At 38.7% G+C, this 16,873-nt stretch overlaps 1 protein-coding gene and 1 pseudogene across 2 annotated transcripts; both read left to right on the top strand.

Moving 5' to 3' along the window:
- The first annotated feature begins 3,381 nt into the window (after window positions 1-3,381).
- Window positions 3,382-8,717, top strand: LOC121757897 (annotated as a pseudogene).
- A 1,115-nt stretch (window positions 8,718-9,832) lies between these two features.
- On the top strand, window positions 9,833-15,860 carry LOC121759450 (methylmalonate-semialdehyde dehydrogenase [acylating], mitochondrial). 2 transcript variants are annotated; one of them, XM_042155026.1, is made up of 19 exons: window positions 9,833-9,988; window positions 10,237-10,334; window positions 10,821-10,892; window positions 10,979-11,140; window positions 11,214-11,292; window positions 11,380-11,534; window positions 11,721-11,784; window positions 12,565-12,644; window positions 12,790-12,855; window positions 13,433-13,483; window positions 13,590-13,741; window positions 14,033-14,123; window positions 14,276-14,356; window positions 14,846-14,923; window positions 15,008-15,043; window positions 15,120-15,163; window positions 15,244-15,322; window positions 15,442-15,532; window positions 15,632-15,860. In XM_042155026.1, exons 1-19 carry the CDS (start codon window positions 9,964-9,966, stop codon window positions 15,736-15,738), a joined length of 1,611 nt encoding a protein of 536 aa, XP_042010960.1. In that variant the 5' UTR covers window positions 9,833-9,963; the 3' UTR covers window positions 15,739-15,860. The 2 variants fall into 2 exon arrangements, with proteins under 2 accessions (XP_042010960.1, XP_042010961.1); XM_042155027.1 differs by lacking the exon at window positions 10,237-10,334 and having other exon boundaries at window positions 9,905-9,988.
- The last annotated feature ends 1,013 nt before the right edge of the window (window positions 15,861-16,873 follow it).

Genomic DNA, 16,873 nt, shown 5'->3' on the forward strand with positions numbered 1-16,873 from the left:
TTAATAGTCTCGTTTATTTTTTCATATCGTCATAAGTTTGAGAATAAAAAAATAAATAATTTTGAATAAATTAATAGTTATATAATAAATAATTAAAAATAAAATATTAAATTAAAGTATTGATTTCTTTAATGATAGAAAATGACTCAAGAGATGTGATTCACCTTTGCTCTCACTGAATTTCGTGTATTTTAATTAATTCATTATTTTGTAGGAGTATTCAAATTTCAAATTTTTTTATACTCCCTCTCCTTCTGTCCCATTAAAAATGAAATTTTTTCATTTTTTGGTTATCCCAATAATAATGAAACGTTTCCTAAAATGGAAACAACACTATCTCTACTTTTTCTTCTTTCTTACTTTATTTTTTCTTTATTAACTCACAAAATAACACTGCATAAAATCTCGTGTTGAAAACCAAATGTTGCATATTTATTGGGACGGATGGAGTATTATATTACTATTTGCCATGTTATAAAATTAACTCTGATAAATTCATCATTTTTTTTTTCCAAATTTTCATTTATAAACCTCGAGTAGTCCTATATTTCTTACGTTTGGAATTGATTAAGCTATCTCCAACCATTTACACCAAACTCAAACTCATTTTTCAGTATATGTCATATCAATTCGTAATTTTAGGCCAACCATTTACACTAAACCCAAAAGAATATTCGATATTCTCCTACTTTTTTTACATTTTCAATCTTACCTACATATTTATCTAAATTACACATTAACCCCACAACACTTAACAATAATTTATTTGATTTATTTACTTATAGTATTAAATCATGTTATATATAATCACATATTATTAAAAAAAATAATTCATACTAATAATTTATCTAAGACTTAGAAATATGTGCCAACTTATAAAATGAATTTCAAATAATTAAAAATATGTGTCAACTTATAAAACTTATGCGCCGACTGCCCACATTATTAGTTAATTAGTAGTATAAAAAAAATTAAATTATGTCAATCTCCAATTTCTAATCTGCGCCATCTCCCATCAAATTAATTTTATTTACTAAAATTATCAGCCCAAAACCCATTTGACACCTACATATAAAAACCTAAAAAAAAGGCGTAAGAGCATCCACAACTGTGCTCTTGCCAGCGGCACGGTTGTGGGCCCGGGTGGTACTATTCATGTCTGCTCTCTGGCAAGAGCACAACACCCACAACTGTGCTCTTCCGCAAGGACGAGCACAATTAATTTAAAATTCAATTAAACAATAACATTTCCATAATATTAAAATTCATTTAAAAACCACAATAAATATTACAAATGACAAATAAAATTAAACATTACATAATTAAAATCCTAAAAATTAAAAAAACCACTACTCGTTGCCGAATTTCGTCCACATGTGGTTGATTAGGTCTTCTTGTAGTTGATTGTGGATTCGAGTATCGCGCATTGTGTGTCTTGTCTCGATCCTCTGGCCAACCGTCGTATGCTCGCCTCGGCGTGGGGGAGACCTCGCTGTTGAGCTTCCGGCTTCGTCCTCGTCGTAGAAGCTAGCCGCCCTCGGCCCTTCGTCGGCTATAATCATGTTGTGTAATATAATACACGTGAACATGATGTCGGCGATATTATTCACGTACCACAGCCGAGCCGGGGCCTTCACAATGTTGAATCGAGCTTGAAGGACCCCGAAGGCTCTTTCGACGTCCTTCCGCGCTGACTCTTGACGCTGCACAAAAAGAACCCGTCTCGGGTCGTGCGGGTTGTGGAGCGTCTTCACGAACGTCGACCACCTTGGGTAGATACCATCGGCGAGATAGTAACCCATTCGGTATGTATTTCCGTTGATGGTGAAGTCGATCGCCGGTGCTACACCATTCATCACATCATTGAAGAGTGGTGAAGAATAGAGCACGTTCAAGTCATTGTTGGATCCGACAACGCCAAAATATGCATGCCAAATCCATAGGCGATAGTCGGCGACCGCCTCAAGGATAAGTGTTGGGCCACCGCCTTTGTGACCGCTTAAGTGTTGCCCCCTCCAAGCAGTCGGACAATTCTTCCACCTCCAATGCATGCAGTCAATGCTGCCAAGCATTCCGGAAAAGCCATGGACTGATTCGTGAAGACGAAGCAACCGTTGGCAATCATCGGTTGTGGGTGCCCGAAGGAATTCATCCCCAAAAGCAGAACGAACGCCCTCGCAAAAATTCTTTAAACAAAGGATTCCAGTGGACTCACCGATATGCAAATACTCGTCGAAGATGTCGGCCGTTTGCCCAGTAGCGAGTTGTCGGATGGCACACGTACACTTCTGCAACGCCGTGATACTTTGTCGGCCGGCTGCATCTACACTTGTTTGAAAGTATTCAACACGTGCGGACAATGTGTTGACAATTCGCATGAACAAGCGCTTTGACATGCGAAAACGGCGCCTGAAGTAATCTGCCGGAAACCGCGGATGGTCGGCAAAGTAGTCGGCAACGAGCCTTTCGTGGGCTCCCTCCCGGTCACGATGGATATAGCGGCGATTTGATCTAGTGCGTTGAGGAGGATGAGCGGGGGTATTCGCCGCGACATATGCTTCGTAAGCGGCACGATGTTGTCCGTAGTATTCTTGTTCTTCGCGCTCCGCTTCCGCCATGAGATGAGTGAAATCCATTTGATGTTTTGAGTGAAGGTTGAATGTGTTGATAGTTTGTATAAGAATTATGAATGAGAGATGAATGAGAGATGAATTGATGTGATAAATGACTGATGAATGTGTGTATTTATAGATGATTTTGGGAAAAAAAATAAAAAAAAAATAAAAAAAATTCAGAAAAAACGGGAAAAAAACGGCCATATTTTTGGGATTTGGAAAATAATTTTTTTTTTATTTTTTAGCATTATTTATAATTAAATACCGATTTTTTTAAAAAAAATTTTTTGAATGCAACGGCTACGCCGTTGCCCAATCCCGTGCCGCCACGTGTGCGTCCGCTGGCACGGACGTGCTCGATACATCGAGCAGCGCCGTGCCAGCGGCGCGAGCGCAGCGGCGGCGACCCTTCTCCTTGCCGCTGGCACGGACGGCGGTGGCGACGACCGTCACCGCTGCGGATGCTCTAAATGTTTCTGGTTCATCTCTCTGTTCATCTTTCTTCAACAAATAAGTTCTTCCAGATATTCTCCTTCCTCTATTCGAAAATACAAAGAGGCTTTATTTGCAATTATCAGAAATAATTTAGCAATACAAAGAGGGCTTTATTTGCAATTATCAGAAATAATTTGCGTTTGGTAAATTGCTACTCCATCTTTGGAGTAACAATGTTGGGTGTATGGTTGGAGGTGTTTTCAACTGCAAATTTGGGTCACCAAGTGTTCGATCAAACGACACGGACCACAAAATCCCACAACCGATTCCGATGGAGGGCGAAACGACGGTGCAGCTGCAGCCGCTGAAAAGCATCGTCCCAGCCAGCCGCCGAAAACAACATCAACGCGAAATTCATAGTCGTCGAGAAAGGCCACGTGACTGTGAAGAACCAGCGCAAAACCTGCCTCGCTCTGGTCGCCGCCGTGAACTTCCAGCTGTGGGGCGACGAGTGCGAGGCGGTGGAGGCCGGCGACATACTGTTGCTGAAGAACGGCATATCTTAGAGATGGTAATCGAGAGAGGAGATGATTTGCATATTGGCAAAAGGAATTAAGAGTGGAAGATTGTCTGTATTGCTTGATTAATCAACGATTTACAGCCCCTCAGTTCATAGGGAAGTTATTTCCCTATCTATGGTAATTACAATAAATTGTAATCAATCTATTCTAGGAATTAATACAATGTAATCAATCCTAGTCTATCACTGATTTTGTGCAATCTTCTCTCTTTGTGGGATATTCCCTTTTGATATGGTTTGACACTCCCCCTCAAGTTGAGAAACGGTATCTCCGATACTCAACTTGCCTAAAATCTCCTTGAAAGCTTTCGGATGAACTGCCTTGGTCAAGATGTCTGCCAACTGTTCTTCTGATCGTACAAATGGGAACTCAATGGTACCTGCCTCGAGATTTTCTTTAATGAAGTGACGGTCAACTTCCACATGTTTAGTTCTGTCATGTTGCACCGGATTTTCTGAGATGCTGATTGCTGCTTTGTTGTCGCAAAATAATTGACTTTTCCTCGTAGGTGGGTAGCCAATTTCCGTTAACAACCTCCTTAACCACATTATTTCCATAAGTCCACTTTTGATTCCTCTGAACTCAGCTTCTGCACTAGACAAGGCCACCACCTTTTGTTTCTTGCTTCTCCAAGTGACAAGGTTGCCTCCAACGAAGGTGAAGTAGCCTCATGTAGACTTTCTATCGACGGGGTTACTTGCCCAATCTGCATCGGTGTATCCGTCGATTTCTAGAGTTTCTTTCTTAGCTAAGAACACTCCATATCCTACCGTCCCTTTCAGATATCGAACAATCCTCAAGGCGGCATCCATGTGGTCAGCTTGTGGTTGGTGCATGAACTGACTAACTATGCCAACTGCATAAGTAATATCTGGCCGAGTGTGGGATAAATAGATAAGCTTCCCTACCAATCGTTGATACCGTTAACGATCTGTAAGTACGGCTCCTTCTTCTATCTTCAAGCCGTGGTTTGGGATCATGGGAGTTTCTGCCGGTTTGCACTCCAATAGGCCCGTCTCTGCCAATAGATCAAGGACGTACTTCTTTTGCCTTAGAATTATTCCGTGCCTCGATCTTAACACTTCAATTCCAAGAAAGTATTTCAATGCTCCAAGATCTTTCATTTCAAATTCCTTGAATAGATTCTCTCGCAGGCTTTGAATTTCCTCACTATCATCCCCTGTGATGATCATATCGTCTACGTAGATAATTAGGCATGTAATCTTGTCTCCCCTTTTTTTCGTGAAGAGTGTGTGGTCTGACTGACTCTGTTTGAACCCTTGTTTGGCCATAGTCTGACAAAATCTTCCAAACCAGACTCTTGGGGACTGCTTTAGTCCATACAATGTTTTTCTCAAACGACACACTTGTCCTGTTCTGAAATCTGCCGCACAACCCGGTGGCACTTCCATATATACTTCTTTATTTTCTTCTAATTCTCCATGAAGAAAGGCATTGGTGACGTCGAACTGATGTAGGGGCCAATCTTTGCATGCTGCTACAGACAGTAAAGCTCGAACCGTGTTAAGCTTGGCAACTGGGGAGAAGGTTTCTTCATAGTCTATTCCATATACTTGTGTGTATCCTTTCGCCACAAGCCTCGCCTTGTATCTCTCGATTGAACTATCTGCTCTTCTTTTGATGGTAAAAATCCATCTACATCCAACAGGCTTCTTCCCATTAGGTAATGTGCACTTCTCCCACGTTTCATTTTTGATGAGTGCATCTATTTCTTTCTTCGTAGCTTCTCTCCAGTGCTTGTGTCTTGATGCCTCCTCAAATGATAGAGGAATTTTCTCTTCTTCGTACAGGGCGGCTTCGAATGCTCGGGCCATTTCTGATAATTGTCCTTGTGCGGTATTCGCCATAGAATATCTGCCCCTTCTTCCTTTCCAATCTGGTGAGTACCTCCGAGGTGGGACTCCTCTTGTACTTCTTGGAGGTAGCTCATATGACTGTTCCGTATCTCCATCACCTCTACTCGTTCCACATTCGGCCTCATTGTTCCTATCCATATTAGTACTTTCAGGAGAAATGCTATCAATATTGGAATTATGTACCTCAGGATTCAAAGCCGGGGTTGATCTCTGGTCAATGTCACTTTGCACTTCGTTCTGTACTACTGGGTTTGACGGCCCGGTGGTGCTGTTAACCTCGTCTGTTGGACCAACCTCTGTGACAGGATCTGGCGATGACTCTCCCCCAGAGTGGTTTTCCCTTGGAACAGTGTTGGGTATGGGTGTAGGTAGCCAATTTAGTAAGTCACTATTCGGATGTTCATCTGAAGTTGGTGTCTCCCCCTGACTACTAGATTGGCTGTAAAAGAATTCTCCTTCCACAAAATCACAATTCAAGGTGGTATGTATCTGGCGAGTGGTTGGGTCATAGCACCTATACCCTTTCTGATTTTTTCCATAGCTAAGAAACATACATTTTAGGGCACATGGGGAAAATTTGGTACGTTCGTGTTTAGGGATATGAACAAAGACAGTACACCCGAACACCCTGGGTTCTAAAGACAAGGATGATGGAAGTTCAAAGTGTTGGGAAAAAATGTCGAGGGGAGTTTTGAAGTTTAGGATCCCAGTGGGTAAGCGGTTCATAAGGTACACTGATGTAGCTACAGCTTCGGGCCAAAAGGACTTGGGTACTTTGGAGTCAAGGAGAAGGGCTCGGGTGATTTCTAAGATATATCGATTTTTTCTTTCTGCAACCCCATTGTGTTCGGGAGTATAGGCACATGATGTTTGGTGAACTAATCCCTTTTCCCTGAAAAAGTTTTGCATTTTTCCGTTGACAAACTCCCCCCCGTTATCTGACCTAAGGATTTGAATTGTTTGGTGATATTGAGTTTGGATTAGGGTAAAGAATTCAGTGAATTTGTCAAACACTTCGGACTTATGTTTCAAGAAATAAATCCAAGTCATGCGAGAATAGTCATCAATAAAGAGCACGAAATATCGAAAACCTTGTCCCCCAGTAATAGGAGCGGGGCCCCAAACATCAGAATGTATTAAAGCAAAAAGAGTTTTCATTCTTGTATTATTCAACTTAAAAGTATGTCTGTGACTTTTGGCTAGCAAACAAGTTTCACAATGGAAGGAATTCATAGAGGTCGCTAACTTAGGAAAAAAGCATGCGTAAATACCCTATGGATGGATGTCCTAACCGACGATGCCAAAGCCAAGCCTGCCTGTCCGTTGGTCCGTGAGTCAGCATTGCAACACTCTGTTGGGCTATCTCATCCACATAGTACAGTCCGTTGCGCTCAGTGCCACGCCCAATTATCGTCCCCGTCTTGATATCCTGTAGCATGCAAAATTGAGGTTGCATCAGTAACTTGCAATTCAGTTCTTTAGTCACATGACTAATAGAGAGGAGCTTATGTGATAATGATGGCACAAAAAGGCAATTAGATAGGCATAAAGTGGGCGAAATATTAATTGTGCCTGCCCCTTGGACCCGGGCTAGGTCCCCACTGGCCGTCTGGACATAGGACTTGGTGGATTTTGAGATAGTTTGAAAATCAGATGCATCAAACGACATCGTGTCAGTTGCGCCACAATCAAAAATCCAATGGGTATCTTTAGGGCCTGTTTGGGACATAGAGGAACAAGCTAAGGCATCAAAGGAATTTTTACAAGATATAGATGGTAGGTTTCCAAGGTTTTCACAAATTTGGGGTGCAATCTGTAATGTTTTTGCTGTGTGGGGGTCAGATTGGATGTTTCGGGTTTTGTGGGGGTCCAGAGTGAAATTTTCAGGTTTTCTGGGGTGGTTTCGTGTTTTATGGGATTTTTGGGGTAGAATCAGAGAAGTATTTTCGGCTCGGGGGTCAGAGGCGGATTTTTGAGAGATTGGGGGTGGATTTCGGGAGGTATTTTCGGCTTGGGGTTCGAATTGGGATTTTCGGGAAGGTTTGGGGCCGATTTGTGAGGGTTGAAACTTGGAGGATTTATTGGAAAGGATCTCGTTTCTTCCATGAAACCCAGCTGCCTCCCCCTTCAGTGAAACCCCAGCCGTTCTCTCCGCCGAGTCCTCTTCAGTGGGGAACCTTGCTGCCTTGTCTCTATCGCCGGAATTGGATACCACTTCGGCATATGATGGAGGTTGGTTTGGCAGTGGCGGTGGCGGTTGGAGGGGCATATACTGGCTGCCAATATTTGGCAGAGGTTGTTGAGTGGGCAATGAAGGCATAGGGTGCTGGTGAAGGGAAAGTGGCTGGGAAGCTGTATGCGGCGGCAATTGAGCGGCAATTGAAGTGTTAAGCTGCTGTTTTCTTATTTGGTTCTGACCAATCTGACCAGAAACTGATACTGAAGCCTGGATAGCAGGCTGCTGATTTGAGATAGCTGATGGAGGTTGGCGACGCGTGACGAAGGTGGTAAGTTCCTTCCCGGCGTAGGCAGCCGTTGGCTCTCTCCTCACAGCGGCGGCCGCTGCTTGTGCTGCAGATCTTCTTTCGGTGGCTGGAGGGACTGATTTTGTCCCGGTTGCAACATTGATGGAGGATGTTGATCCTCTCCCAGCAGCGGCGGCATGTTGTTCGTTGCACCGCTGGTAGGTTGTTTCTTTGTATTGAGCAATCAACTTTGATATGCATTCAAGGAGTTATTCAGAATCGAGAATATGGGGTATTTGGATTGTACTCACGATTTTTGTATTTGTGAAGTTTTCTGCGGAAGGTGTCACGTTAGTGACCGATCCACATGATCGATACTGCTCTGATACCATCTTAGAGATGGTAATCGAGAGAGGAGATGATTTGCATATTGGCAAAAGGAATTAAGAGTGGAAGATTGTCTGTATTGCTTGATTAATCAACTATTTACAGCCCCTCAGTTTATAGGGAAGTTATTTCCCTATCTATGGTAATTACAATAAATTGTAATCAATCTATTCTAGGAATTAATACAATGTAATCAATCCTAGTCTATCACTGATTTTGTGCAATCTTCTCTCTTTGTGGGATATTCCCTTTTGATATGGTTTGACACTGATGGCCGGGAAGAGAGGCACCGTGGAAAAAGTTGGGGAATTCACGATGCGCTTCGTGGAGAAGCCCAATTTGAGCAAGATTGATTGATGATTGTGAACTCCTTTTTTTTCTTTTAACATCCAACTATGTTGATGTTGTTCATTAAATTCAAAGAAAAATACTCATAGTGATTTGGGAGATTTTTAGTTGGGAATTGTAGTCATGAATTGAAGTCGCAAACTCAAAAGAGTGAAACCCTATAATTCATGCCTAAATAAAACTTTACTCCCCTTTGTCTTCGTCGTCCCTACGTAGCTGAGTCATATTCGTTTTTAGGTTGTGCCACGAGTCATTTTCTTTTTTAACAAAAAGTATTTTACTCTTTCTTACTTTACTCTATCTTTATCCCTCTATTTTTTTTCTTTCTATTTTATTCTCTTTTTACTTCACTTATTTAAAACAATTTTTTTTAAATTTTGTGCTGAAAAGAAATGCTCTACTGCATAGAGTTTAGGGAGTATAAATGCCATGTTTGTGTTAACTACGATTGTGATACGAGAAAGTATTCTTAGAGTCGGAGGGAGTATAATTCATACGTCTGAAAGTGATTAATTACATTGACAACTTAAAAGAAATGATATAATGCCATGTTTGTGTTAACTACGATTGTGATACGACAAAGTATTCTTATTTTCAATTATTAAAATTTTATTTTGTTTTGTTTTAATTATAGATAAAGAAAGTAACTTGATTCTAATTAATAAATTTCTATATTCGATTTAGTTATTATAAATAAGAAAAGTAGTCAGATTTGCAAGAACAAGAAAGATTTTGATAGGAATATCCCCCGTCTAGATTTTTTTTCTCATTTATAATTTAAAAATATCTGTATTTCTCGTATTCACTTCGAAATTGCTTAATCTCATCAAACTATGACATTACTAACCCAAACAATTGCAGAGAATAAAATGGATAAATTATGAAATTCAAGTTTGTTATTGAGATAATAAACTCATAAAAGAATAAAGATCATGATACATTCAATCATTATTCTCATAAACAAATTTATGATAATAAAAACAAAATATACAAAAGAGAAAGTAAATCATGCACATAATAAATAAAACTACCTAATAAAGAAATGCAATTAGTTCGTAAAATGATCCCTTTCTCTCACCAAATGGATAAAGATTACCAATATAAAACACTAGTGCAAAAGAAATCCAACTCAGCATCGAATAAATTAATCCAAAATAACCTATAAAAATGATTGATCCGTATAAAAAATAAGCAGAGAGAGAGTGGCACGCTGCATTTTCACTTCTTCGGCAAAAATCTTCAACCAAAACTAGAAATGTTGAAGTTTTCGATCCAGCGAGGTAACTAGTTCAATCTTCACACTACCAGATTGTAATTTTGATGAGCTCACGAATACTGCTGGTTAGATGGATATAGGTTTTTGCTTGTTTTCAGTATTGATTGTTTGTTTAGGTTGAGTCTGGATGACTAGATTGAGTTGCATCTTCAAATTATGGATCGTGTGATTTGAATTTCTATTTTAGCTGTTTGGTGTGCATGTGTGGTGCTTTATTTAAAAAAGTGTGCTGCTGAAATTGGTTTAATGTAGCGAGAAATATGAGGAGGTTGAGTCCCGGGATATTTGGGGCTGTAAATTCTCGTTTCTCGACTGTTGCTCAGCAGTCTTCGAGGCCTGGCAGCTCGCTGGTGAGTTCTTGGATTGTATTTTACTTTTTTATTTGTTGAAATTTGGGAGGAACTGGTAATTGTTAGTACTTTTTTGCTTCTTTTCTAGTTGTTAGAAGTTAGAACTGAGAGTAGAGTGAGCAAATTTTGAAGGTTGGTGTGCAGGTTTTTGAATCATACGACTGTGTGCTTTGCATGTATGTATGTGAATTGTGATGCCATGGTGAGAAATCTGTATCTGTTACCTGTAGCTGCACTCTAAGTAAGTCTCTTGGGATGGTTCACAAATCACATTTGGAGAGACAAATTGTTGTAGTTTAGCCTTGCATGACCAATGGGGCATGGGAAACGCTCGTGGATTGGAGTTTGGACTAGTGATTTTCGACTACTAGCTCTCCCATAAATCAATAGTTGTAGGTTTAAGAAAATACTTGCATTCAGTAATGTCAGTAAAGTTCTAAATGTATTTTTCGTTGCTTATGCGCCTGAGAATTCATGTCTGTGCAGAGGGTTCCAAATCTAATTGGAGGTAGGTTTGTAGACTCACATTCCTCCGACGCCATTGATGTCATAAATCCTGTAAGTGAGCATTTGCATGTTTGAGTTAGTAACTGTTCTTTTGACATTTTGTGTCGACTCCCTCTTACTTGATTTTTTTAATGTAGGCAACCCAAGAGGTTGTTTCACAAGTGCCTCTGACAACAAAACAGGAGTTCAAATCTGCAGTATCTGCTGCAAAAGAGGCATTTCCATCCTGGCGGAACACACCTATTACAACACGGCAGCGCGTCATGTTGAAGCTCCAAGAACTCATTCGTAAAAACATGGTTAATTCTATCAACTAACTTCTTTTTTTATGTGGTTGATATTGACGATAAGAAGGATGGATTCTTAATGTAGGATAAGCTTGCCTTGAGCATTACAACAGAACAAGGAAAAACATTAAAGGACGCTCAAGGAGATGTGTTCCGAGGGCTAGGTTAGTGTTCTGTTTGTTCTCTTTCTTTCTCAGATAGACAATGTATTGCTTGTTGTTGAGTCTTTGCTATGATGATCTTCCTTGAAGAGGTGGTGGAACATGCATGTGGCATGGCAACTCTACAGATGGGAGAGTATGTATCGAACGTCTCAAATGGAATCGATACCTATAGCATTAGAGAACCTCTAGGTGTTTGTGCTGGGATCTGCCCGTTCAACTTCCCTGCAATGATTCCCTTATGGGTATGTTTTCCTCTCTTTGATATTATTCTCAAGATATTTCCATAAACTAAAGCCTTTTTTTTGTTGCCCTTTAATTCAGAAATACATATGACCGTCTTCTGAATTTCATTTCAATTTTTTGAGATAGAAGTGCTGACATGAAAAATTGTTCATAAGAAGTCATTTCTTTTTAATGTTACGTGGCAGATGATTCCTGTTGCAGTCACATGTGGAAACACATTTGTTCTAAAGCCATCTGAAAAAGATCCAGGTGCTATATTCTTTTAAAGTATTCTATTGATATATTTTAATATAGTATTCTTGTGCATGAAAACCCAGAAGAAGTTTAGTTGGAAGCAGTAGTTCTTAGACTATATTACAGATAACTAGGTCATACATGCTTATAGATTTAAACTTATGAAAATCAATCTTATCTCGTATGTGCTGATCAGACCCAGACTTTCAGATATAAGTTGTTGCTAGCATGCTAGTGGAGTCGTGTTTATATTTGGATGTATGAAAACTCATTGTCCACTGAAGTTACTAAGTAGGAAATGATTATTACTGTTATATCATGCATGTGAATTATGTAGACAATATCAGTTTTTTGTTCTTGTATGAATCAAATCGAGAGTATTGACCAAGTCAGTAGATCCTTACCCAACTTTTTTTTGAGCAAAATAACTCTGCAAAATAATTGTTTAGGCATAAAGGACACCGTTACACTAACAACTTAAGAAGAGATTGACTGGCTTCCCAGGCACTTATCCACTCCAATTTGTTAAGACTTAAGATGTAAATTCGTGCTCACATCTGCATATCTTTGTGTTTGATAGTTTGGTTTTAACTCCTCCTTTTAGAAAATAGTACTAATAAAGAATATAAGTATACCTCATTTTTTTATTTGCTTCTAATAGTATGAGATCACTAAACACAGTGGTGATTTCCCTTCATCTCAGAAATATGCATTGTCTTGACGCCTGTGCTATTATTCCACTTGCTATATATCTATTTTTCTGTGTTTCTCATCTTTCTTTCTTGCTTTTTTTAGGGGCTTCAATGATTCTTGCAGAATTAGCAATGGAGGCTGGTTTGCCTGACGGTGTTCTGAACATTGTCCATGGCACCAATGTATGCCCACATATTTCAATCCTCTTAAGTATTTCCTCGTGTATGCCATCAAATATGTTTGTAATTAAGAAAACAGTGTGTCACAAGTCAAAGAAACACCACTCCGTTGTTCTAACAGAATTTTGTTGCTCTTTCTTTCTTTCAGGACACTGTTAATGCAATTTGTGATGATGAAGATATTAGAGCTGTGTCATTTGTTGGTTCAAATACAGTTAGTCCTCCCCTCCTCTATATTGACTATTCGTTCTGTTTCATATTTGGTGTCTGGTAGACCTTTCCAGTTTCTTCGAGAAGGGAAAAAGAAAATGATTGATCTCGAGTGGAATATGAAGTATATAAAGCAGATGTGTATGGGTAAAATTATCAAACACATTTAGGTCATATTCTTGAGGTCCAAGGTTCCTGAACTCTTGTTAGTCTTTTCTGAACAGCACAACAACCTGAAATGAGGCAACATGCATGTCCTCCTATGTACTCATTAACACCTCCTGTAAACTCTGTCTTCACTCATGGATACCCTGATCTTGACCTTTTTCATCATCTTATGAATCTCTTTGACTTTTCCCCCACCCCACCCCCACCCCCACCAATTCTTTTCACAGCTCTCTCTCTCTCTCTCACCACACACACACACACACACACACACACACACGGATGCTTTCATGTGCAAGGTTGTGCACAGATACTTGTAATATGTTGTTTCCAATGTTCTTGAATGTAACACTTAAAACTCTCTTGATGACTGGTTATGTGATGATTATGCACTGACATGTATTCCCATTTTTAAGGCTGGCATGCATATCTATTCAAGGGCATCAGCTAGCGGAAAACGTGTTCAGGTCTGTGTGTTGATCTACTCACGAGCATGCTGGTTTTTTTCCTCAGTTTTTGATAAATATTTGATCAAATGATTTCTAAAATAAGTGCACACTGGCAAACTTTTAGTCCAATATGGGAGCAAAGAACCATGGGGTCGTGATGCCTGATGCCAATATAGATGCCACGCTAAACGCATTAGTGGCAGCTGGTTTTGGTGCTGCTGGACAAAGATGCATGGCACTTAGCACTGTTGTTTTTGTTGGAGATTCAAAATTCTGGTATATCCATCAATTTTATACCATCTTGTTCTCAGATTCTTCCTCATAGTCTTCTTGACAGACTGTATAAAGGTTGACTAACTTTGTAATGAAAAGCTGTATGTATTTTTAGCGGACATGATTGGTCAATAGATTCAAATATGTTGATAATGATATGCTCTGGAGATTTTGTCATCTAGCATACTTCAACATTATACCAGGGGAAATGTAGAGTTCAAAATATGCATGCCTTTATCCAGTCATTTCAGTATGAAAAGATTAACAATTGTATCAATCCTTAAATCTTCGTAGGGAAGAAAAGATAGTAGAGCGCGCCAAAGCCCTTAAAGTTAGTGCTGGAACAGATCCAGAAGCAGACCTCGGTCCAGTCATCAGTAAGCAGGTGAATTACCAGTCTTCATACTGAATTGATAAAGATGTTTATCTACAATTCATCTAGTCCCTTATTATCTCATAAGGCTCAGAAGCTGTCTGTTTTTATTATTCTCGCCAATTCTGTCCAGCTTCACTTCTTTTAACTGTAAATTTTCTCAGGCAAAGGAAAGAGTATGCAGATTAGTTCAGAGTGGGGTCGAAAGTGGAGCAAGATTACTGCTTGATGGGAGAAACATTAAGGTACTTTCTTATCCGTGACTTTCAGAATCACGAAATGGCATGACTTGCATGCGACAGCTTTTGTCCAGCTTCTTCATGATATGTTTAGTTCTCCACGATATATAAGGGTGAAAGTCAACATAGAAGGGAATTGAGAACTTCAAAGAGAATTACTTATTCTCCTTGTTTTTATAAATCATGTTGGTCGTGAAAGGTCCAAGATACTTGTTTCAAACTAATATAAAGGGGGCAACAGAATTTGGACTACAGATCCTTCAGTATACTTCGAAGAATGCATGCCAAATTACAATATTCACCCTATTGATCTAGGTATTTTTCATGAAAGAATTCCAGAACTATTCGGCATAGTTTCTTCTGAAGACAATTAGGATTTAGGAAACAATACAGTAATACTTTTAACAAATTTAGATGTACCAAATATGCTTAATGATGTTTAACTTTTTTGCCCACTCACAAAATGCTTACATTGCCTTCTTTGATGACTTGAAGGTTCCAGGATATGAACAAGGCAACTTTGTTGGCCCCACCATTTTAGCTGATGTCACAGCTGATATGGAATGTTATAAGGTATAAATAAATCTTGGCCATCTTCTCGTAATTTTCTGAAAGCTTTTCCACAAACACACATTAATCCCTCATTTTGACTTCCAGGAGGAGATATTTGGTCCTGTCCTTATTTGCATGCAGGTAAATTAACATTAACAGCTCTAATTCTAATCCATCGTGTGACTTCATCGCTGATTGATAATCTTCTGCTTATCAGGCTAACAGTTTGGACGAGGCAATCAACATAGTCAACAGAAACAAGTACTTCCTCTTTTTCTTTGATCAACTTTTCCTTATTAAAGAACTACAGTTGAGTAATCATGCCATCCTTGTTTCTGCAGATACGGAAATGGTGCTGCTATTTTTACATCATCCGGAATAGTTGCTAGAAAGTTCCAAACTGAGATAGAAGCAGGCCAGGTACCAAATCGTTTTATTTTAAAATTACGAATTTCATCCGCCTTATCAGATGAATCAAACCCAGCTGAATCAAACCCACTTTGTAAAATTGGTTTGTAATACAAGTTTCCATATTTCAGGTGGGTATAAATGTCCCTATTCCTGTTCCATTGCCCTTCTTCTCATTTACCGGCTCCAAGGCTTCGTTTGCTGGCGACCTCAATTTCTATGGTAAAAAAGCGTAGTTTCCTCTTAACATGTTGTGATTGTGTGTGAAAATGCATGATTTTGATTTACTAATAATTTATGGGGTTGGGATGAATATATCAGGTAAGGCTGGAGTCCAGTTTTACACACAGATAAAGACAGTGACTCAACAGTGGAAGGATTTACCTGGTGGAGTTTCTCTTGCTATGCCCACTTCCCAAAAAACTTGATTTCTACACCAAAAAAGCTCTCGTTTCAAACTGTTGCGACTGTATGTAGACCTCTAATCAGATTATGATTTGCTGGTGTTATATGATTAAATAATAAATTAGCACCAAAGGACTCTGATAAAGGAAGCATGTTATTGCACTCTCTTAACCACGAAATTTTACAAAGGAACTAATATCCCTAAAAACACGTACTCCCTCCATCGCAAGGAAAATGACTCATTTATTGGCTGACACAGATTTTATATAATATTATTTTTTCTTGAGAAGTGGAGAGAGAAAGTACTGATAAATATGTTTCTATTTTTAGTAATAAGTATCTTGATTGGAACAAATAAAAAAGGCGATCATCTACGTTGGGATTTAGGGAATACTATCAATTAATGTGGAATATGTACATCTTTGCTAGATTGGGATTTAGGGAATACTATCAATTAATGTGGACGAGAGAGATAAAATATGATGTTATAAAGTATAATTCTTCGTCCTAATTAAAATATTGTTATTATTCTCTTCTTTAATAATGTAGAAAAGAAAATTTATGTTCTAAAAAAGAGAAAATCTATACTAGTCTAAAGTGCAAGTTTGATGAAAAGTCCTAAATACCCTTTTTGGAGGGAAAATGAAAAGATGAGGTGTCTTCTATTCAAAAATAATTTTTTAAGACAAAAACAATTGGGCAAATAATAGCCCAATAAAATGCTAACTTCTTGAAGAAGTGTTAAAACACATTTAAATAGTGCACTACCATTAAATTTTTTTATAATTAAGTTATTAAATTTATATATTAATTAGCCTTATATTTGAGTTAAATTGGAATTGTGCTAGAGAGTTTAGTTTGCCTTCCATTTATTTAGGATAAAATTGAGATTTAATCATTTATTGCAATACTTTTAAATATAAAGAGTAGTGTAAATTCTCACATTATTCAAAACAAACAAGATGCATAAAATATTATCGTTATTTTAAGTGATAGTAGTAATTTACTTTTTATACGTATATGTGGCGGGAAGTAAGAAATTTATTCTTTCCAATATAAAAAATTCATTTAGTCTTTGAAAATGTATATCAAGTTATGCTATGGTCTGAAATTAAAAGAAATAAATAAACAGTCAACTAAAATGTGACTATTGGATAA

The sequence above is a fragment of the Salvia splendens genome, chromosome 12 (assembly GCF_004379255.2).
Source record: "Salvia splendens isolate huo1 chromosome 12, SspV2, whole genome shotgun sequence".
In the NCBI taxonomy this organism is placed as follows: domain Eukaryota; kingdom Viridiplantae; phylum Streptophyta; class Magnoliopsida; order Lamiales; family Lamiaceae; genus Salvia; species Salvia splendens.

Coding starts and splice junctions, on each gene's coding strand:
- LOC121759450 (XM_042155026.1), top strand. CDS start 9,964: ATGTTGAAGTTTTCGATCCAGCGAG. Junction 10,335..10,820: donor CGAGGCCTGGCAGCTCGCTG/GTGAGTTCTTGG, acceptor ATGTCTGTGCAG/AGGGTTCCAAATCTAATTGG. Junction 11,141..11,213: donor AACTCATTCGTAAAAACATG/GTTAATTCTATC, acceptor TTCTTAATGTAG/GATAAGCTTGCCTTGAGCAT.